The sequence below is a fragment of the Oncorhynchus keta genome, unplaced genomic scaffold, assembly GCF_023373465.1.
Source record: "Oncorhynchus keta strain PuntledgeMale-10-30-2019 unplaced genomic scaffold, Oket_V2 Un_contig_2200_pilon_pilon, whole genome shotgun sequence".
Taxonomy (NCBI): domain Eukaryota; kingdom Metazoa; phylum Chordata; class Actinopteri; order Salmoniformes; family Salmonidae; genus Oncorhynchus; species Oncorhynchus keta.
This window is the reverse complement of record NW_026282713.1, coordinates 35,878-59,772: the sequence shown is the minus strand read 5'-3', so window position 1 is coordinate 59,772 and position 23,895 is coordinate 35,878. Positions and strand designations below refer to the sequence as shown.

The 23,895-nt window shown below is 44.6% G+C and overlaps 1 protein-coding gene, 1 long non-coding RNA gene and 1 pseudogene across 2 annotated transcripts; all 3 read left to right on the top strand.

The window, feature by feature from the left end:
* The first annotated feature begins 2,511 nt into the window (after positions 1-2,511).
* LOC127921327 (uncharacterized) lies at positions 2,512-3,284 on the top strand. Its single transcript, XR_008108707.1, has 3 exons — positions 2,512-2,555; positions 2,690-2,795; positions 2,862-3,284. It is a non-coding gene; the product is annotated as an uncharacterized LOC127921327 (long non-coding RNA).
* A 3,248-nt stretch (positions 3,285-6,532) lies between these two features.
* On the top strand, positions 6,533-16,950 carry LOC127921322 (RAD50-interacting protein 1-like; annotated as a pseudogene).
* Positions 16,951-19,153: 2,203 nt separating this feature from the next.
* LOC127921319 (U6 snRNA-associated Sm-like protein LSm8) lies at positions 19,154-23,056 on the top strand. Its single transcript, XM_052505032.1, has 4 exons — positions 19,154-19,345; positions 21,409-21,449; positions 22,423-22,550; positions 22,788-23,056. Exons 1-4 carry the CDS (start codon positions 19,315-19,317, stop codon positions 22,876-22,878), a joined length of 291 nt encoding a protein of 96 aa, XP_052360992.1. The 5' UTR covers positions 19,154-19,314; the 3' UTR covers positions 22,879-23,056.
* The last annotated feature ends 839 nt before the right edge of the window (positions 23,057-23,895 follow it).

The window sequence follows — 23,895 nt, the reverse complement described above, 5'->3', positions numbered from 1 at the left end:
TAAAAGTGCAATATGTGCCATGTAAAAAAGCTAACATTTTAGTTCCTTGAATTGGAACATGAGAACATATGAAAGCTCGTGGCATCCTTTTAACATGAGTCTTCAATATTCCCAGGGGAAGTTTTATTGTAGTTATTATAGGAATTATAGGACTATTTCTCTCTATACCATTTGTATTTCATATACCTTTGACATTGGATGTTCTTATAGGCACTATAGTATTGGCAGCCTAATCTCGGGAGTTGGTAGGCTGGACATTATAAACAGCGCACCGCATTGAAGCACAGCGAAGAGCTCGGCAAATGCAGGAAAGTGCTATGAATGAATGAATGCCTACAAGCCTGGGCATGAATACCACCGCTTAGTCAAACTGCTCTATCAAATATCAAAACATAGACTTAATTATAATATAATTGAAACACACAGAATTACGAGCCTTAGGTCATTAATGGTCAAATCCGGGACTATCATTTTCGAAAAAACAAAACGTTTATTCTTTCGGTGAAATACGGAATTGTTCCTTATTTTATCCAACAGGTGGCATCCATAAGTCTAAATATTGCTGTTACATTGCACAACCTTCAATGTCATGTCATAATTATGTACAATTCTGGCAAATTAATTACGGTCTTTGATAGTAAGAAATGGTCTCGACACAGTTCACAACGATCCAGGCGGCCCAAACTGCTGCATATACCAGACTCTGCTTGCACAGAACGCAAGAGAAGTGACACAATTTCACACCCTATTAAGACAGTTTATGTAAGTGTTTCCTTTATTTTTTGACAGTTACCTGTGTATGTATATATATATATATAGACTACTGTACCTCGTGTTTGCTTTGATATCCATTCACGCCTCCCACAAACAGATAGGCTGGCCAGTGACATACCTGAGAAAACTACACACATACAGGGGTTGTCAAGCAAAATCAATACTAAAGGTTCATTCAAACCTTATCCCGCTTAATCGAAACATGTCATGGGGAAAGTGTTGACTGGTTCCAGTTGAGTTGTATGGCATGCTATTACCTATCAAAAGGAACAGTTTGCAGCAGTGAAGTCAAGTCGGTAGCCAGATCCCAGATCAGTTTGTGCTTTCTAACCAACTCCTATGATAATTATCCAAGACAAACCAACAGATCCATGGATCAGGCTAACACTTTGAGACAGGTCTCAGAAGGCTTACCAGAACCACAAAGCTGGTCTTTCCTTTTAACATGAGTCACCAAAGATTGACAGGTAAGACGTTTTAGGTTGTAGTTTTATAGGAATTATAGGACTATTATCCCAGGCAGAATTTCATATATCTGTGACTATAGGAAGACAAGCCAGACTAATGAGTATTGGCAACTCTGGGTTTAGGCTCATGGAATATTACAATGATACGCTTGAAGCACAGCGAAGATTCGTTTATAAATGCAGGAAAGTGCTATGGTTGAATGAATGCTAAACACTGTAGGAGTTGAAAGACAGCACAAACAGATCTATCAAACAAAACATATGGACACAGAATTATTATAATGAAACACACAGAAATACGGTTAGTCAATGTAATAGGAGCTATAAAAAAAAAACATAATTACTTCTTCTGATTGGTGGAAGTACCCATGTCCAAATAAGGTGATGGCCAACAAGAGGGTGCTGATGATCTGAAGAGATACAACACATGATACAATCATTACAATGTACAGGTATTATACTGAGAATTCTACTGATAATGCACAGTAAAGGTTGACACAGTCATCACAATGTACAGGGTATTATTCTGCTGAGAATTCTACTGATAATGCACAGTAAAGGAAGATACAATCATTACAATGTACAGGGTATTATACTGAGAATTCTACTGATAATGCACAGTAAAGGTAGATACAATCATTACACAATGTACAGGGTATTATAGTGAGAATTATACTGATAATGCACAGTAAAGGTAGATACAATCATTACAATGTACACACACATTATAGTGAGAATTCTACTGATAATGCAATAGTAAAGGTAGATACAATCATTACAATGTACAGGGTATTATACATGAGAATTCACACTGATAATGCACAGTAAAGGTGATACAATCATTACAATGTACAGGGTATTATAGTGAGAATTCTACTGATAATGCACAGTAAAGGTAGATACAATCTGTTACAATGTACAGGGTATTATAGTGAGAATTCTACTGATAAACCAACAGATCTGGTAGATACAATCATTTGAATGTACAGGGTATTATACTGAGAATTCTACTGATAATGCACAGTAAAGGTTGATACAGTCATTACAATGTACAGGGTATTATACTGAGAATTCTACTGATAATGCACAGCAAAGGTTGATACAATCATTACAATGTACAGGGTATTATTCATAATTCTACTGATAATGCACAGTAAAGGTTGATACAGTCATTTACAATGTACAGGGTATTATTCTGAGAATTCTACTGATAATGCACAGTAAAGGTTGATACAGTCATTACAATGTACAGGGTATTATTCAGAATTATTGATAATGCACAGTAAAGGTTGATACAATCATTACAATGTACAGGTATTATAAAAGAATTAATTCTTCTGATAATGCACAGTAAAGGTTGATACAGTCATTACAATGTACAGGGTATTATACTGAAAATTCTACTGATAATGCACAGTAAAAGGTGATACAATCATTACAATGTACAGGGTATTATACTGAGAATTCTACTGATAATGCACAGTAAAGGTTGATACAATCATTACAATGTACAGGGTATTATAGTGAGAATTCTACTGATAATGCACAGTAAAGGTTGATACAATCATTACAATGTACAGGGTATTATAGTGAGAATTATACTGATAATGCACAGTAAAGGTTGATACAATCATTACAATGTACAGGGTATTATTCTGAGAATTCTACTGATAATGCACAGTAAAGGTTGATACAATCATTACAATGTACAGGGTATTATTCTGAGAATTCTACTGATAATGCACAGTAAAGGTTGATACAATCATTTGTTTCAGAGGAGTTGAGGGATCCATTTCTTCATAACTTCCATAATGCATTTGACCAACGCCATCTACAAATGGTTTGTAAGCAGACAGTAAATTGTATTTACATATATTATACCTAATTTATAAATATACTAAGAAATTATACATTACTAAGAAATGAATAGCTGAAATATTTACTTAGTCAGCTGTTTATAAAAATCTAATAACAGTTATTGACTATCCTAATATTCTGCCAAAAACGTGATAACTAAGGTCAGTAGGCCTATTTGAAGATGAGAATAAACATAACTCATGACTTTAAAACATTTAGCAAAGCGCGAGGATTATACTGAGCAAAACCCAGTAGCCTAATTGCAACATTATATACATGTATATTTAATTTGAGTGCTTCTTTAAATGCCGCGCTATAGAACAACTCGCTCATTAGTGTTGATGAAAGTGGCACTGCTCTTTATTCCGTCGCGTGTAAACTGCAACTCTCACTGCTTGAAGACCCCACCGCGCGCAGAAGTTACAAAAATAACCGACAATAATTACAAAACATTTGCCTGTATTAAAAACGTTGCTCCTCTAAAAAAATGGTTTATCAACTCGTATATTAACAGGTCAAAATACTGGACGATAACTTACTCCCGATCAAGACACAGACGAAAATGAACGTCCGTTTTACGCAGATAAGTATTCTTCCCATTTCTATATTTGGTTATATTAAAAACAACAGTTTGGATAAGCAGTTCACTTCAGAGTTGGTCTTGCTGAAGCCCAAGATCTTTAAGTCCAGAAAATAGATTTCTGATTCCTTTAACTGTTTCTTCTTCTTCTCAACATGAGAGTGTGTTGACATGCTGCTGAATGGTGTTTTGTGACATTGGAGGGACGAGCATGAACATTATGTCACTGATGGTTAGAGCTTAGGCAGCCATAAAGGGAGGGACTAGACTTATATTTTCTTTTAAATGGGCTCTCCCGGAAGTTAGAGAGATGTGAAACCAGACAGTAAGATTTGTGGCCAGTTGCCCTGAGAAAACGGCACCAGTGGAGCAAAACAACATTGTGAATATTAATCTGTTAATTTATCTTCCCCCAACTATTCGTACTACAACTATTTGCTCATTAAAACCCTGGACATATATGATAATATAACTCTTGAAATGTCTGTATCTTTATGAAAAACCTTTGTGTTGTTTACTGTTTATTTCTAATCGCTTGTTGTTGAAGTTGTTTTTGTTTCTTCTCACTTTCTTTATTGTTTATTTCTAATTTGCTTTGACAATGAAAACATATGTTTCTCATGCCAACAACACCCCATTAAAGAGAGAGAGAGTTAAGAACTCATAAAGCACTTATTGTCTGCTCTTCTATCTGTTGTCTTGGCAGAACAAAGCATCTACTACAGGAACCCAGACTCCAGAGGTCCAGTCCAGAGCAAGGAGGCCTGAGTGAACATGAAATCACATAATCAGCCATTTCTGGACAACTATGACCTCACCACTTGCGTCCAAAATGGCACCCTATTCCCCTAATGCCTCTAGGCCCTGGTCAAAAAGTAGTGCACTATATAGGGAATAGAGTGCTATTTGAGAAGCTAACTCCCATTGGGTCTCTAGGGATCCAGAGAAGGGCCAAGTGTTAAGCAATGTCAATGTCAATGCAACCCCACAAAACATCTGGAGCACATTTTGTACAGAGGAAGATAGTAATTGAACAGACTCAAGCATATGATAGTAATGGTAACAGAACAGACTCAAGCATATGATAGTAATGGAAAAGACTCAAGCATATGATAGTAATGGAACAGACTCAATAATATGATAGCAATGGAACAGACTCAAGCATATGATAGCAATGGAACAGACTCAGGCATATGATAGTAATGGAACAGACTCAAGCATATGATAGTAACAGACTGGAACAGACTCAAGCATATGATAGCAATGGAACAGACTCAAGCATATGAGAGTAATGGAACAGACTCAAGCATATGATAGCAATGGAACAGACTCAAGCATATGATAGTAATGGAACAGACTGAAGCATATGAGAGTAATGGAACAGACTCAAGCATATGATAGCAATGGGAACAGACTCAAGCATATGATAGTAATGGAACAGACTCAAGCATATGAGAGTAATGGAACAGACTCACATATGATAGCAATAAAAGACTGATAGTAACGGAACAGACTCAAGCATATGATAGTAACAGAAAAGACTCAAGCATATGATAGTAACAGAACAGACTCAAGCATATGATAGCAATGGAACAGACTAACGGAATGGAACAGACTCAAGCATATGATAGTAACAGAACAGACTCAAGCATATGATAGTAACAGGAACAGACTCAAGCATATGATAGCAATGGAACAGACTGAAGCATATGATAGTAACAGAACAGACTGAAGCATATGATAGTAACAGAACAGACTCAAGCATATAGTAACAGAACAGACCATTATGATAGTAAATAGAACAGACAGGAAACAGATGTACCGAATGAAGGATAAGGGAGCCGTACAAATGTTATAATATGTTTGAGATATAATCAAATCACATTTCATTTTTCACATACACGTGTATAGTAGATGTTATTGAGGGTGTAGCGAAATGCTTGTGTTTCTAGCTCCAACAGTGCAGTAATAACTAACTAGTAATATCTAACAATATACACAATCTAAAGTAAAGGGATGGAATTAAAATGAATTAAGAATATATAAATATGTGGACAAGCAATGTCAGAGCTGCATAGACTAAGATACAGTAGAATAGGACAGAATAAGAGAGTAACTGTTCCGTTCTGGGTAACAGATTAGTTCAACAACTACATAACTGAGCACATACAGTATGTCCAGTTGTTTCGTGAGGTCTTGATTGTCAACATGACACTCAAACACTGAAGAGGGTCTTGTTTTGGAAACATCCTTCCTAATTCCCTTTAGTAATCACTGAAATAACACATCAACTGTAAATTGTCTGAAGCTATCACCACTCCACTTATGATATCACTGGTTACATGAACCAATGAATGGAGGATGGAAGGAAGCGTGGATTGTGTTATAGTTGGAAATGTCCCAAGTGTTTACCCGTGACAGGACCCGCAGTACTAACTGTCACCACTAGAGGGGGTGTATAGACGGTGACGGCTGTGTTCGGTGCTGTGTTTACATCTGCGTGCTGTTGACGTGGAAGAGACACAGAAGAAAGATGGCGGCGCCCTTTGCAGAGCAGCAAAACGGCCAAAGTGATGATTCTGATCTACAAAGCCCTATATCGACAAATTATGAAGACTCAAAACAGAATCGGGGGAGGGAGCACTCCCGACTACGTTGTCGAATTGATAGAGAAAGAAATCGGAGGGATCTGAAGTCGCTGAAGAAAGTTAGCGCACTCCTGGAGAAACTGACAGCGAAAACAAGTTGCTGGAGGAGCAGGTAGTTAGCAAGCGTTGTTAACTTCATGTTGCACACTCACATCAGCTTTCAATGCTGTATCACTATTGCATGAAAAATAATAGAATCGTTAATAATGCGAGTATTATTCTGCCCCTTGCTAGTTAATGTAAGTAATACAAACATGATATATAGCTAACCTTTGCTAGCTAGTTTAAGGGCGTGCATTTCCCTTGCTGACAGGTCTTCCTCCACCCACCTTCTCAGGTTCTGACGGTGTCCAGTTCGGTGCCGCTGCGGGTGTCAGCAGCGCTGTCTGCTGCCGAGGAGTCCCGTGTGTCTCTGGGGTTTGCTCCAGCGGGAGAGGGTCCTGTCCAACACCCTGATACAGCACCTGCAGGGCGCCCAGCCCTGGGCAGACAGCCTGGGACAGACCCTGGAACAGCTGGACAACACAGAGAAACACATGAAATACCTGCAGTGTCTGTCACGCATTGAAGAACTCAGGTGAGCAACAGTATTATTATTTTCTTCTTCTTCTTCTTGCAGTTGGACAATATATTTTCATCTTCTTGCAGTTGGACAATATATTTTCATCTTCTTGCAGTTGGACAATATATTTTCATCTTCTTGCAGTTGGACAATATATTTGACACTATTCAAAGATAGGATCCTGATTGGAATACACACACACACAAAATGGTATCCTACTGTATGTTAAGTTGTTCCGCTAACTGCCGTTCTCTCCTCCCACAGTGACAGCATCCAGCAGTGTCTGATCACCAACAGTATATGGGAGGCAGTGGTGGCGGTGGGCAGCATGGCCAGTCTAGATGTGGGCCTAAAGCAGTCTGGCTGCTCTCATCTCCAGGCCTTCCTCAGAGAGACACTATGCTTCTGGCACAAGATCATTAAGGACAGACTGGCTGGGTATGTGTGTCTGAGTGGGTCAGACAGGCCAGGCAGTGTGTTGTGTTAGCGGGCCGGGCCGGAGCAGAAGGACTGGCGATGGAGAACTCTGTGCTAGTTATTAGGATCTCTGTTTAGATCAGTGGTCAGAAACCCTGGTCCTGGAGAGCAACTGGCCATGCAGGCCTTTGTTCCAGCCTGGCACTAACCCATCTAATTCAGTCTAAATGATTAGTTGACCAGGTGTATTGTGTTGCCCAGAACAAGTAAGAGACACACGGTATCTCTCCAGGACCGGCCTTGGTGATTCACAGTTATTATGATGATCCAAAGTCAAGCTACTCTCAGACCTGAATGTGATTTGTAACTCCTCCTCCTCCTCTGTCTGGCAGTGATTTTGAGGAGTTGCTGATCCAGCTCCACTGGCCGCCATCTCCCCCACCCAGTCTCTCTCCCCCTGCCAACGCTCAGGAGCTCCACAGCCAGCTGGAGCTACTGGTGGCCCAGCTCCTGTCTCTACAGACCTCGTATCCTTCACCAATACAGTCCTTCACCCTAATACTGTTGTAGACAGGACTGGGTTATAGACAGGACTGGGTTGTAGACAGGGTTGTAGACACTACTAGGTTATAGACAGGACTGGGTTATAGACAGGACTGGGTTAAATATATATAAATATATATGCCATTTAGCAGACATCCAAAGCGACTTACAGTCATGTGTGTTTTAGACAATCGAACACTGCTAGGTTATAGACACTACTGGGTTAGACAGGACTGCCTTATAGACTCTACCATGACTGTTATAGCACTACAGAAGACAGGACTGGGTTATAGACAGGACTGGGTTATAGACAGGACTGGGTTATAGACACTACTGGGTTGTAGACAGGACTGGGTTATAGACACTACTAGGTTATAGACAGGACTGGGTTATAGACAGGACTGGGTTATAGACAGGACTGGGTTATAGACACTACTAGGTTATACACACTACTGGGTTGTAGACAGGACTGGGTTGTAGACAGGACTGGGTTGTAGACAGGACTGGGTTGTAGACAGGACTGGGTTGTAGACAGGACTGGGTTATAGACAGGACTGGGTTATAGACAGGACTGGGTTATAGACACTACTGGGTTATAGACAGGACTGGGTTATAGACAGGACTGGGTTATAGACAGGACTGGGTTGTAGACAGGACTGGGTTATAGACACTACTAGGTTATAGACACTACTGGGTTGTAGACAGGACTGGGTTATAGACACTACTAGGTTATAGACAGGACTGGGTTATAGACACGACTGGGTTATAGACAGTACTGGGTTATAGACACTACTAGGTTATAGACAGGACTGGGTTATAGACAGGACTAGGTTATAGACAGGACTGGGTTATAGACACTACTGGGTTATAGACACTACTAGGTTATAGACAGGACTGGGTTATAGACACGACTTTGTAGACACTACTGGGTTGTAGACACTACTAGGTTATAGACAGGACTGGGTTATAGACAGGACTAGGTTATAGACAGGATGGGTTATAGACACTACTGGGTTATAGACACTACTAGGTTATAGACACTACTGGGTTATAGACACTACTAGGTTATAGACAGGACTGGGTTATAGTTGGGTTATAGACAGGACTAGGTTATAGACACTACTGGGTTATAGACAGGACTGGGTTATAGACACTACTAGGTTATAGACAGGACTGGGTTATAGACACTACTGGGTTATAGACAGGACTGGGTTATAGACAGGACTGGGTTATAGACAGGACTGGGTTATAGACAGGACTGGGTTATAGACACTACTGGGTTATAGACAGGACTGGGTTATAGACACTACTAGGTTATAGACAGGACTGGGTTATAGACACTACTAGGTTATAGACAGGACTGGGTTATAGACAGGACTGGGTTATAGACACTACTGGGTTATAGACAGGACTGGGTTATAGACACTACTAGGTTATAGACAGGACTGGGTTATAGACACTACTGGGTTATAGACAGGACTGGGTTATAGACACTACTAGGTTATAGACAGGACTGGGTTATAGACACTACTGGGTTATAGACAGGACTGGGTTATAGACAGGACTGGGTTATAGACACTACTAGGTTATAGACACAGTGCATTATTTCCACTCTGCACACTTCTTCATACACTAGCTTCATACATCATACATTCCCAGTCACAGACATACTGTTCCTCACACACTTCCTAAGATATTGACTGATATTGATGTTGATATTGTACTGAGATGAATACCTGGCCAGTTTCTTTAACCTGTTTCTCAGTGATGATCTCATATCAGAGAAGCCAACCTCTGTGTCCCGTGTAGGGTTGCCCCGGCTCCACCCCTGTCTCTTCCTGTCCAGATCATGTTGCTTCCTCTGAGCAAGAGGTTTCGATACCACTTCACTGGAAACCGTCAGACCAATTCACTCAACAAGGTTTGAGCAACACACACACACACACACACACACACACACACACACACACACACACACACACACACACACAGACACACACACACACACACACACACACACACACACAGAGAGAGAGCATGTCACACACACACACACACACACACACACACACACACACACACACACACACACACACACACACACACACACACACACACACACACACACACAGAGAGAGCATGTCACACACACACACACACACACACAGCACACACACACACAACACACACACACACAACACACACACACACACACACACACACACATATAATAATAACCTCCATCTCTGTCTCCATGCAGCCTGAGTGGTTCCTGACCCAGGTCCTGATGTGGATGGGTAACAGCTCCAACTTCATGGAGGAGAAGATCCAGCCCATTCTGGGACAGAAATGGAGCTAACGTCAACGCCAAGGTTAGAGGATCAGCCGCTATATAATCATCTAGAATCCTGAGTTCATGTGCCATTGAAGTATTTGTTCACCCCCAAGATTCAAATCTGAAAGTCAAGCTGAGTCCATTGCAGTCATCTGTCAATCGTAGCAGCTCTTGATGTTCCACAGTCATATGAGAGGATATAAGCATATATATATAAATATAATAAAATATAATGGTTATAGCTATTGAAGTATCTCATGTCATCCCTCACGTCCCCACCAGGTGGAGCTGTGTCGCGGTCTACTCACCCTGGCCCAGGAGAAGCTAGCGTTGGATGCTCCACGGCTGCTCTACGACGACTCTCTCTTCTGCCACCTGGTGGATGAGATCCTGCAGTTTGAGAGGGAGCTGCGCACCACCCACCTCCTACCCCAGCACCCTGCCCGGAGTGCTGCATGTACTGCTGGAGGAGGTCAAAGCTGCAGAAGTGGCTCACTGTGGAGGAAGAGTGAGTGAGAGAGGCAGCAGTGGAGCATCTCTCATCGTTCCCTACTCTTTCCCCTTGGCCCTAACCCCTCCAATTTCCGCAGATCTGAAGGGGCTGGGATAGGTATAAGCAGTGTACTGGCAGAGCTTCCGCCATATCGCTTCTACCTTACAGATCTGCAAACATTGAAGGGTTTGGGTGAAGTGAAGGGTAGGAAGCCATTGGGACTGACTAAAGAGATTTAAGAGACTAAAGAGACTTCTCTGTTAGACTCCGTTTACTGTATGTGATTTTAGTGAATGTGTGATGTGTGCTCAGTGTAGAGAAGGTGGATGATTTAGTGAATGACATCAGTGACATGTGCCATCGCTGAGACAACCTGTGGTCAGTGTATGGATTTAGGAAGGTATTAACTACTTGTGTGCTCATGCCTCTCTCTGTAGTGGGGGAAGGTGGATGCCTGCTGTCTGACATCAGTGGGCTTGGAGCTCCCAACAAGGAGGTTAGGGAAAGGCTCCAGACTGCGCTGAGACTCAAGGCTCTCTACTGCTGGTCTCTCTGGTAGGATTATTCTGACTCTTACTGCTGGTCATCTTCTGGTAGGATCTCTCTCTCTCTATCTCTCTCTCTCTGCCTCTCTCTGCCTCTCTCTGCCTCTCTCTCTCTCTGCCTCTCTCTCTCTCTGCTCTGCCTCTATCTCTCTCTCCTCTCTGCCTCTCTCTCTGCCTCTCTCTCTGCCTCTCTCTGCCTCTCTCTCTGCCTCTGCCTCTATCTCTATCTCTCTCTCTCTGCCTCTCTCTCTCTCTCTGCCTCTCTCTCTCTCTCCTCTCTCTCTCTGCCTCTCTCTCTGCCTCTGCCTCTGCCTCTCTCTCTGCCTCTCTCTCTCTGCCTCTCTATCTATCTGTCTCACTCTGTCTGTCTTGTCCTCTGTTTTGTCGTAGAGGGACAACCTGCTGTTGGGGCAGCCTCTGACTAACTGCACTCTATCTCTCTCTCCTCCACCTCCCTCTATCCTCTCTCTCCCCTCAATCTCTAATACTCCCTACCAGACCGCTACCGTGCCTCCCTGCCCTCGTGCCCAGCTGCGTTTCCTGGCGCTACAGAGAGTTGGTGGACGACTTCCGTATCCGCCTCACCCAGGTGATGAAGGAAGAGTCCCGTAACCCGCTGGGCGCTAGATACTGTGCTATTCTGAACGCTGCCAACTACATCTCCACCGTGCTGGGGGACTGGGGAGACAACGTGGTACGTGGCCCTCGGAGTCATCACGCTGTTGCTATACAAAACATATTGATGCAGAAGTAGCTAAGATGGGGAGAAGTCTGTCTATAATAAAGCAATACTCTACCTTCTTAACAACACTATCAACAAGGCAGGTCCTACAGGCCCTAGTTTCTACCTTCTTAACAACACTATCAACAAGGCAGGTCCTACAGGCCCTAGTTTCTACCTTCTTAACAACACTATCAACAAGGCAGGTCAGGCCCTAGTTTGTACCTTCTTAACAACACTATCAACAAGGCTCAGGTCCTACAGGACTTAGAAAATCCTACAGGCATTTGTCTCCTGGCAGGTCCTTACAGGCCCTACCTTCTTAACAACACTATCAACAAGGCAGGTCCTACAGGCCCTAGTTTTGTCAGACCTTGACACTCATTCAGTCGTGTGCTCAGGTGCCACAAAAAGGACTTAGGAAAATTGCATTTGTCTCAGAACAGGGCAGCACGGCTGGACCTTGGATGTACACAGAGAGCTAACATTAATAATATGCAGGTCAATCTCTCCTGGCTGAAAGTGGAGAAGAGATTGACTTCATCACTACTTTTATTTATGAGAGGTATTGACATGTTGAATGCACCGAGCTGTCTGTCTAAACTACTGGCACACAGCTCGGACACCCATACATACCCCATAAGACAAGCCACAGGTCTCTTTCACAGTCCCCAAGTCCAGAACAGACTATGGGAGGCACACAGTACTACATAGAGTCATGACTACATGGAACTCTATTCCACAGTACTACATAGAGTCATGACTACATGGAACTCTATTCCACAGTACTACATAGAGTCATGACTACATGGAACTCTATTCCACAGTACTACATAGAGTCATGACTACATGGAACTCTATTCCACAGTACTACATAGTCATGACTACATGGAACTCTATTCCACAGTACTACATAGAGTCATGACTACATGGAACTCTATTCCACAGTACTACATACAGTCATGACTACATGGAACTCTATTCCACAGTACTACATAGAGTCATGACTACATGGAACTCTATTCCACAGTACTACATAGAGTCATGACTACATGGAACTCTATTCCACAGTACTACATAGAGCCATGACTACATGGAACTCTATTCCACAGTACTACATAGAGCCATGACTACATGGAACTCTATTCCACAGTACTACATAGAGCCATGACTACATGGAACTCTATTCCACAGTACTACATAGAGCCATGACTACATGGAACTCTATTCCATAGTACTACATACAGCCATGACTACATGGAACTCTATTCCATAGTACCACATAGAGCCATGACTACATGGAACTCTATTCCACAGTACTACATAGAGCCATGACTACATGGAACTCTATTCCACAGTACTACATAGAGCCATGACTACATGGAACTCTATTCCACAGTACCACATACAGCCATGACTACATGGAACTCTATTCCACAGTACCACATACAGCCATGACTACATGGAACTCTATTCCACAGTACCACATACAGCCATGACTACATGGAACTCTATTCCATAGTACCACATACAGCCATGACTACATGGAACTCTATTCCACAGTACCACATACAGCCATGACTACATGGAACTCTATTCCACAGTACTACATAGAGCCATGACTACATGGAACTCTATTCCACAGTACCACATAGAGCCATGACTACATGGAACTCTATTCCACAGTACCACATACAGCCATGACTACATGGAACTCTATTCCACAGTACTACATAGAGTCATGACTACATGGAACTCTATTCCACATCAAGTATCTGACGCAAGCAGTAAAATTAGGTTTAAAAACAGATAAAAAAACACCTTATGGAACAGCAGGGACTGTGAAGCAACACAAACATTGGCACAGACACACACACACACACACACACACACACACACACACACACACACACACACACCAACACACACACACACACACACACACACACACACACACACACACACACACACACAAGACACTATATATACACATGGGTTTAGTACTGTAGATGTCTGTCTGTGGTAGTGGTGGAGTAGTCTGCCTGAGGGAACACAGTGTGTTGTGAAATCTGTGAATGTATTGTAATGTATTACAGTTGTATAAACTGCCTTCATTTCACTGGACCCCAGGAAGAGTAGCTGCTGCTTTGGCACATGCTGCCCTGCCTGTCTGTCAATCTGTCTGTCTGCCTGCCTGTCTGTCAATCTGTCAGTCTGCCTGACTGTCTGCCAATCTGTCTGTCTCTGCCTGCCTGTCTGTCAATCTGTCAGTCTGCCTGACTGTCTCAATCTGTCTGTCCTGCCTGTCTGTCAATCTGTCAGTCTGCCTGACTGTCTGCCAATCTGTCTGTCTGCCTGCCTGTCTGTCAATCTGTCAGTCTGCCTGACTGTCTGTCTGCCTGCCTGCCTGTCTGTCAGTCTGCCTGTGTCTGTCAATCTGTCTGTCTGCCTGCCTGTCTGTCAATCTGTCAGTCTGCCTGACTGTGTCTGCCTGCCTGTCTGTCAGTCTGCCTGTCTGTCAATCTGTCAGTCTGCCTGACTGTCTGCCTGCCTGTCTGTCAATCTGTCAGTCTGCCTGACTGCTGTCTGCCTGTGTCTGTCAGTCTGCCTGTCTGCCTCAGTCTGCCTGCCTGTCTGTCAGTCTGCCTGCCTGTCTGTCAATCTGTCAGTCTGTCTGAATGTACATGTGTTGTCCGTTCAGAAGTAGTTAAGGGGACAGAAAAAGCCACATATTAACACCTTCACTCTGCTGTATGTTCCTCCTTTTACTGCACTGCTCCAGAGGTCTTCTTCAATGCTGTTCAATGTTCTTTTCTCTGTCCTCTGTTCTTCCTCAGTTCTTCCTGCAGCTGCAGCAGTCTGCTGTGGCCCTGGGGGAGGAGGAGCTGTTGGGGCCACTGGGGTCACTGAGTCCGGCCGTCTGGCCTCTCTGGAGGGGTCTCTGTTTGAGGGGCTCCTGGGGCTGCTGGAGAGGCTGAGAGGAGACATGCTGGGCAGGTTACTGGAGGCTGTCATGAGGGACGTACAGAAGAAGGCTCAGCCCTACTCCAGGGACAGGTCAATGGAGACACTCTTCTCTTAGAGGAAGGGTTCTTTCTGTTCAATCTAGTTCCTCTCAAGATGTAGTCCTATCTTTGGAGTTTTAAACACTAGACACCCACTGTCACCTTGCTTTGCTTGGTGTTTAGGCCCAGGCTGATTGTAAGCACTTTGTGACAAATATCTTTGTCCTGTAACACGCCTGGACAGTAGAAATGAAATGTGATTTCTTGAGCTCAGATCATCACCTACAGCCGCCATATAACCAATTGAACAACAAAATGTTGAAAACTAGAATGACACCGACGTGTATCCTTCTCCTCCCAGGTGGTTGTCTCTGCCGTCCCAGTGTGACCAGGCCACCATGTCCCTGTCCAGTCTAGCCTGTCCTCTGATGCTCTGTCTCAGGGACCACCTGCTCCAGCTGCAGCAGATGCTGTGTCTGCCTCTCTTCCAGATGGGCTGGCAGGACCTGGCTGAGAGGCTGGACCTCTTCCTCTACCAGAATGTGAGTCACACTGCTGACCTGCTACAATGGGAATGAATCAGATAGTTGACTTCATTAAATATTTGAACTTTTAGTGATTTCTCAGATACTACTGTCTGGAGAGACTTAAAAGAAGATAATCAGATTGTCACACATCATTAGACACATCTGTTCTCAAATACATTAAAACTACATTGGCTACTGACTAATTCTAATGATAAAATACAGACGTAAGAAAATAGGATGAAGCAATAGAGAATGTTTTTTTGTGGGGGGTAATCACATCTCTATTAACTTATGGATCTGCTACCTGTCTCCCTTAGGTGATTCTGTATAACCACTTCAACGAGGGGGGTGCAGCCCAGCTCCAATTCGACATGACAAGAAACCTCTTCCCTCTGTTTGGACACTACTGCAAGAGGCCTGAGAACTTCTTCAAACAGTGAGTGGGCCATTACATACAATGGCAATTCTGCTGACAATATCACCTGAAAACATTGTCCATTGGACCATAATCTTTAGAAGAGACCGACAGTTTGTAGTTCCTTAGGTTATTAAATGTCCTGCTTGAATTTCTTGTCAAATCATTTCTAGGTAAAAAATGATTGGTCATGTCTCCCTCTCTCAGTGTGAAGGAGGCCTGCGTCATCCTGTGTCTGAATGTGGGCTCGGCTCTTCTTCTACGAGACGTCCTGAGGCAGGCTGAGGAAGACGAGGAGCAACCAGGGACCCCGGACGGCAAGCCCAGCCCTACGTCAGCCCTCAACGAGCTGGGGGTCTACCGCCTGGCCCCCTGCGACGTCCTCATCCTGCTCAACCTCAGGGCCTCCTGGCCGGGAAAGTGAGGGGAGATGGGAGGAAGAACAGTAGCATGGTCCCAGATGTGTTTTTGACAACTCCTATGGTCTTTGTGATGCCGATTGGCCGTAGGAGTTGAGCAAGGCAGCACTAACAGATCTGTGACCAGGCTAGGACGGGCTATAGCTGGCAAAGAGCAACCACTACCAATGAACTACACCGTATCCCAGAAACCTGGAATAGACCGCTGTCATTCCTGAATACTCCTGTCCCATCCCGTTTAATCCCAGTTTTGTTTACTTTGCCGATCCTCTGTCTACAAGCTCAGCACCTGTTCCATATCAACTCACCACTCCTGGTCTAAACGCAGGGGAGAGACCTCGACTGGAGCCTGAAGGATGTGTTTAAATGAACTGCTCATGTAGAGGACATTATTTGTCTATTGACTGACAGCACAGACTTCTGTCTTCTTGTGGAGGACATCTAGTAGTACCACATGGTGTGGATGGGTATATCAGGAGGCTCCCTCTCACTTCCTGACAGGGACTGTTGTCTTTAACCACATGAGATATAGGAGACCTTAACACTGCTGTTTTAAGCAGTCCAGTGCATTTGATAACAACAACAGCCCTGTCTGTCACATTACCTTATTTAATGTCATATACATTTGTAATGAAGTGAGAAATAAAACGTTTAAATCCCGAAAATGTTATTTATGTCAAGTAACTGCCGTTTTGACAACCAATCATGTACGTTCATGCTAATGTATTTCAGAGAGAAAGATTCTAATGAAGTCACTCCAGTGAGCCTCAGCAGCCTGCCTAGGTGCAGTATGGGTCTCAGCAGCCTGCCCAGGTGCAGTATGGGTCTCAGCAGCCTGCCCAGGTGCAGTATGGGTCTCAGCAGCCTGCCCAGGTGCAGTATGGGTCTCAGCAGCCTGCCCAGGTGCAGTATGGGTCTCAGCAGCCTGCCCAGGTGCAGTATGGGTCTCAGCAGCCTGCCCAGGTGCAGTATGGGTCTCAGCAGCCTGCCCATGTGCAGTATGGGCCTCAGCAGCCTGCCCAGGTGCAGTATGGGTCTCAGCAGCCTGCCCAGGTGCAGTATGGGTCTCAGCAGCCTGCCCAGGTGCAGTATGGGTCTCAGCAGCCTGCCCAGGTGCAGTATGGGTCTCCAGCAGCCTGCCCAGGTGCAGTATGGGTCTCAGCAGCCTGCCCAGGTGCAGTATGGGTCTCAGCAGCCTGCCCAGGTGCAGTATGGGTCTCAGCAGCCTGCCCAGGTGCAGTATGGGTCTCAGCAGCCTGCCCAGGTGCAGTATGGGTCTCAGCAGCCTGCCCAGGTGCAGTATGGGTCTCAGCAGCCTGCCCAGGTGCAGTATGGGTCTCAGCAGCCTGCCCAGGTGCAGTATGGGTCTCAGCAGCCTGCCCAGGTGCAGTATGGGTCTCAGCAGCCTGCCCAGGTGCAGTATGGGTCTCAGCAGCCTGCCCAGGTGCAGTATGGGTCTTAGGCCTGCCCAGCAGCCTGCCCAGGTGCAGTATGGGTCTCAGCAGCCTGCCCAGGTGCAGTATGGGTCTCAGCAGCCTGCCCAGGTGCAGTATGGGTCTCAGCAGCCTGCCCAGGTGCAGTATGGGTCTCAGCAGTCTGCCCAGGTGCAGTATGGGTCTCAGCAGCTGCCCAGGTGCAGTATGGGTGCCTAGGTCAGTGCTCAACACTGCCCAGGTGCAGTATGGGTCTCAGCAGTCTGACCAGGTGCAGTATGGGTCTCAGCAGCCTGCCCAGGTGCAGTATGGGTCTCAGCAGCCTGCCCAGGTGCAGTATGGGTCTCAGCAGCCTGCCCAGGTGCAGTATGGGTCTCAGCAGCCTGCCCAGGTGCAGTATGGGTCTCAGCAGCCTGCCCAGGTGCAGTATGGGTCTCAGCAGCCTGCCCAGGTGCAGTATGGGTCTCAGCAGCCTGCCCAGGTGCAGTATGGGTCTCAGCAGCCTGCCCAGGTGCAGTATGGGTCTCAGCAGCCTGCCCAGGTGCAGTATGGGTCTCAGCAGCCTGCCCAGGTGCAGTATGGGTCTCAGCAGCCTGCCCAGGTGCAGTATGGGTCTCAGCAGCCTGCCCAGGTGCAGTATGGGTCTCAGCAGCCTGCCCAGGTGCAGTATGCCATAGAAACAGAAGCGGTGTTGGAGACACTGAGGTATAATGAGCGCTAGAGACTGCATCCATATGACCAGGTTGTATGCGGTTTATACAGACCAACATCACATGTGCACTAGTACTCAATATGCAAAAGGAGTAGCGATTACATCATCCGAAAACAGCAGACATTGGATGAATATTAACATGTTAATGGACTTGTTTGATATTGCAGGTGACTGCTGCCTGACTGATCTACAAATCACCTTGCATCATAAATAACGACTCATTATTTGTAGATCAGTCAGTCACAATTGACCAATGATACATTACGTTAATGCTCTCCAACAGGACAACTGTCTTCAACTGTGAGCACTGGGGAAAATCATTCAAATAATGAAATGGCTGTTTTGTGCACAAAGTTTATGACTAAAGTGTCTTATTAATACATTTTCTAATCTGACTTTTTTTCTGTGCCGGGTGTCAGTTAAACTGCAGTACCGAAACAAAACTGTAGGAGCAGTTGAAACCATGCTTCAAGACCAGAACCCTGGTCCCTTTGGCTGGAGAACATCAAATCCATGATGCATTGTGGGTAAATGGTGACTGACTGATCTACAAATAATAATCAGTAATTAATTATGATCCAAGGTCGAACAAGCCTATTATCTCTAGAAAGGGCGGTCTGGTAAACTCATGGATCGGTAGTGCGACACCACTGAGGTATAAAGAACGGCGCGACACTCATTTTCTGTGGATTCGGCGCCATCTTCTGGACACCAAAATCATTAGTGGGTCTGCAATCATCTAGTCTGGTCTGATGCTGTTTCCGGGTTGTGCCTGCACGCCGATTTTGTGATCTACGGTGGAGCTACGTTTGTGTTTTCCAAATAAACCCGGCGGATTTGAACGAGTTTTTTGTTGTCACCATGTCGACTGCCCTCGAGAGCTACATCAACCGTATCCTTTGAACGAAAGTCATCCTGGTACAGTCACTGAATGGGACTTTTGCGGATGAATCGCGTGATTATTGATGTGTGGGTGCTTTGGCCTGCTAGATTGAGCTTTGCTAGCAATAGCATCGCATATGGCTTTTTAGTAGAATGACATGTAACTATGCGCTAGTTAGATAAAATATAATACAAATGATTTTGGAAGCCAAACATGGGTACATGTTCTTCCAAATGTGTTATTTAAGCAATAAGGCCCGAGGAGGTGTGGTATATGGCCAATATACCACGGCTATGGTATATTTAGCACGACTCAAAGCTGAGTGCCTGAATACAGCCCTTAGTTGTGGTATATTGGCAATATACCACAAACCCCCGAGGTGCCTTATTGCTATTATAAACTGTTTACAAATGTAATATTAGAACAGTAAAAATACATGTTTTGTCATACCAGTGGTATACTCTCTGATATACAACGGCTTTCAGCCAATCAGCATTCAGGGCTTGAACCACCAAGTTTATAATAGCAAGCTAACTACGGATTTGACGTGCAAGCTCAACAGTATTGCTGCATGTGCAGCTTCTCATGAAATAGCAGCCTGGTCTCATATGCCTCGATTGGGGCGTCAGGTAGCAGTGGTAGCCTAGTGGTTAGAGCGCGTAGCCTAGTGGTTAGAGCCAGGTAGCCTAGTGGTTAGAGCGTCAGGTAGCCAGGGTTAGCGTCAGGTAGCCTAGTGGTTAGGGCGTCAGGTAGCCTAGTGGGTTAGGGCGTCAGGTAGCCTAGTGGTTAGTTAGAGTGTTGGACTAGAAAGGTTGCAAGATCGAATCCCCGAGCTGACAAGGTTCAAATCTGTCGTTCTGCCCCTGAACAAGGCAGTTAACCCACTGTTCCTAGGCCGTCTTTGAAAATAAGAATTTGTGCCTAACTGACTTGCCTAGTTCAATAAAGATCAAATAAAATGCTCAATGGGTGACATGCCTGAGAATGTAGGCCATTTTCAGCTTCCAGGAATTGTGTACAGGTCCTTGTGACATGGGGCCGTGCATTATCATGCTAAAACAAGATGAGTGGCACACCAATGGGCCTCAGGATTTTGTCACGGTATCTCTATGCATTCAAATTGCCATCGATAAAATGCAGTTGTGTTCGTTGGCCGTAGCTTATTCCTGCCCATACCATAACCCCACCGCCACCGTGGGGGGGGCCCTCTGTTCACAACGTTGACATCAGCAAACCACTCACCCACACGACGCCATACACATGGTCTGTGGTTAGAAGTACTGCCAAATTCTCTAAAACGACATTATGGTAGAGAAATGAACATTAAATTCTCTGGCAACAGCCCCGTTGGACATTCCTGCAGTCAGCATGCCAATTACACACTCCCTCTACTTGAGAAATCTGGCATTGTTGTGACAAAACTGCACATTTTTGTGACCTTTTAGGGTCACCCGTAATGATCGTGGTGTTTAATCAGCTTCTTGATATGCCTATCCTGTACAGTGGATGGATTATCTTGACAAAAGAGACATTCTCATTTTACAAAAATTTACATTTAAGATTTAAGTCATTTAGCAACATTTCTGGGACGCTCTTATCCAGAGCGTTTTTGTTCAGCTATGAACCACTGCTAAATGTTGCAGGGATGTAAACAAACTTGTGCAAAACATTTGAGGGAAATAGGCTTTTTTGTGTGTATGGAACATTTCTGGGATCTTTTATTTCAGCTCAGAAACATGGGACCAACACTTTACATGTTGCTTTGCAACTTTTTTTTCAGCGTGTGAACCACTGCTACGGAATGTTGCAAGGCAAGCGAAGCGTATCATACTTTGGAAATGAATGCACCAAAACAAGCATTGACGCTGTTATTCTGAACGAGGTGATAGACTAGACGGAATATAGTAAACGTCCAAAATCCTGGCCACTCAAATGGATTGAAGGACATAGTATGGTTACATAAAAATGAACGTTACTCAATAAGTAGAAAGTAAAGTAGGTGGTTGGGCGTCTACCCTGAGACCAGGTTGGAAATAGTGTCCCAAATGTCTTCCTTAGCTGCTGTGTTTCAGGTACAGTGGCCATCGTTACATCTGACGGACGGATGATAGTGGTATGTCTCTAGCTACTTCACTGCCGTACTTGGCTCCAGATCTGTGCGTCTGAATGGTTTTGACTGGACCATAAACCTGATTTTGTGTGTGTGCTGGTTTGATTGGACCGTTGATCTGTGTGTACTGTTTTGATTGGACCGTTGATCTGTGTGTGCTGGTTTGATTGGACCGTTGATCTGTTGACCGCTGATCTGTGTGTGCTGGATTTGATTGGACCGTTGATCTGTGTGTACTGTTTTGATTGGACCGTTGATCTGTGTGTACTGTTTTGATTGGACCAGGTTGATCTGTACTGTGTACTGTTTTGATTGGACCGTTGATCTGTGTGTACTGTTTTGATTGGACCGTTGATCTGTGTGTGTGTGTACTGTTTTGATTGGACCGTTGATCTGATGTGTACTGTTTTGATTGGACCGTTGATCTGATTGTGTGTGTACTGTTTTGATTGGACCGTTGATCTGTGTGTACTGTTTTGATTGGACCGTTGATCTGACTGTGTGTGTACTGTTTTGATTGGACCGTTGATCTGACTGTGTGTGTACTGTTTTGATTGGACCGTTGATCTGTGTGTACTGTTTTGATTGGACCGTTGATCTGATTGTGTGTGTACTGTTTTGATTGGACCGTTGATCTGATTGTGTGTGTACTGTTTTGATTGGACCGTTGATCTGATTGTGTGTACTGTTTTGATTGGACCGTTGATCTGTGTGTACTGTTTTGATTGGACCGTTGATCTGATTGTGTGTGTACTGTTTTGATTGGACCGTTGATCTGATTGTGTGTGTACTGTTTTGATTGGACCGTTGATCTGATTGTGTGTGTACTGTTTTGATTGGACCGTTGATCTGATTGTGTGTACTGTTTTGATTGGACCGTTGATCTGATTGTGTGTGTACTGTTTTGATTGGACCGTTGATCTGATTGTGTGTGTACTGTTTTGATTGGACCGTTGAACTGACTGTGTGTGTTCAGGGCACCCTGAAGGGCTTTGACCAGACCATCAACCTGATTCTGGATGAGAGTCATGAGCGTGTGTTCAGTTCCTCTCAGGGTGTGGAGCAGGTGGTCCTGGGACTATACATCGTCAGAGGAGACAACGTGTAAGTATCATGTCGACCTCTGGCGGAACTCTCACCTTTCACCCAAACGACCCCTTATGACCTCTCACTGCGCCCGTTCACTCCCCACCATGCACTTGGATTGGTGAAGAGAATGAGGGTCGACAACATTTCTGAAACCGTGAGGGGAATGAACACTTTAACTGGCCACTTTGACCCCCCCCAGACTTCAACACACAGTAATACACCCAGGCCCAACTGCTCTCCTCTATTTTGCAGAGCTGTGATTGGGGAGATTGACGAGGACACAGATTCTTCGCTGGACCTGGGGAACATCCGCGCTGAACCCCTTAACTCTATAGTCCACTGACCTCTCACCCTGACCCCTCAACTCGGATGTGCTGACCCCTACACCTGAGTGATTGTGTGTGTGAGAGAGAGTGTGAAAGAGAAAGCTAGAAATAGAGTAGTGTTTCAATTTTCACCACCTACTCAGCAATAGCTGATGTCCCTGTCTGAAGAGCACAGTTTATCTCCCCATGAAGGACCCAGGGGACTAATAATAGGATGTTGATGAAGTGTGTGTTGTTAATGTGGTGATATTTTTTTGGCTGAATAAAGTGTGTTACTTTTTACGTTTAACATGAAGTGTGTGCACATATACCATACTGGACAACAACAGTGTGACATAAAGGGCTATATATAAACTGGGTGGATCGAGCCCTGAATGCTGATTGGCATGACAGCCCCTCGTGCACATATATCAGACCATATACCATGGGTATGACAAAACAATACATATACTACTACCCCCGTTGGCACATATACCAGTTTATATATAGCAACCCCCTGTGCACATATACCACACCCCGTACATATACTACACATGGTATATTGGCACATATACCACACACCCCTCGTGCACATATACCACACCCCCGTGCACATATACCACACCCCTCATGCACATATACCACACCCCCTCGTGCACATATACCACACCCCCCTGTGCACATATACCACACCCCCTCGTGACATATACCACACCCCTATGTGCACATATACCCATATACCACGTGCACATATACCACACCCCCTTGTGCACATATACCACACCCCCTCGTGCACATATACCACACCCCCTTGTGCACATATACCACACCCCCCCGTGCACATATACCACACCCCCCTGTGCACATATACCACACCCCCTTGTGCACATATACCACACCCCCCTGTGCACATATACCACACCCCCTTGTGCACATATACCACACCCCCTTATGGACATATACCACACCCCCTCGTGCACATATACCACACCCCCTTGTGCACATACCCCCTGCACATATACCACACCGTGCACATATACCACACCCCGTGCACA

Bases quoted from the DNA above. Each gene is read 5' to 3' on its own strand.
- LOC127921319 (XM_052505032.1), top strand. From the start codon at position 19,315: ATGTCGACTGCCCTCGAGAGCTACATCAACC. The intron at 21,450-22,422 runs GTATGTCTCTAG...GTGTGTGTTCAG, and splicing joins CTGACGGACGGATGATAGTG to GGCACCCTGAAGGGCTTTGA. The intron at 22,551-22,787 runs GTAAGTATCATG...TCTATTTTGCAG, and splicing joins ATCGTCAGAGGAGACAACGT to AGCTGTGATTGGGGAGATTG.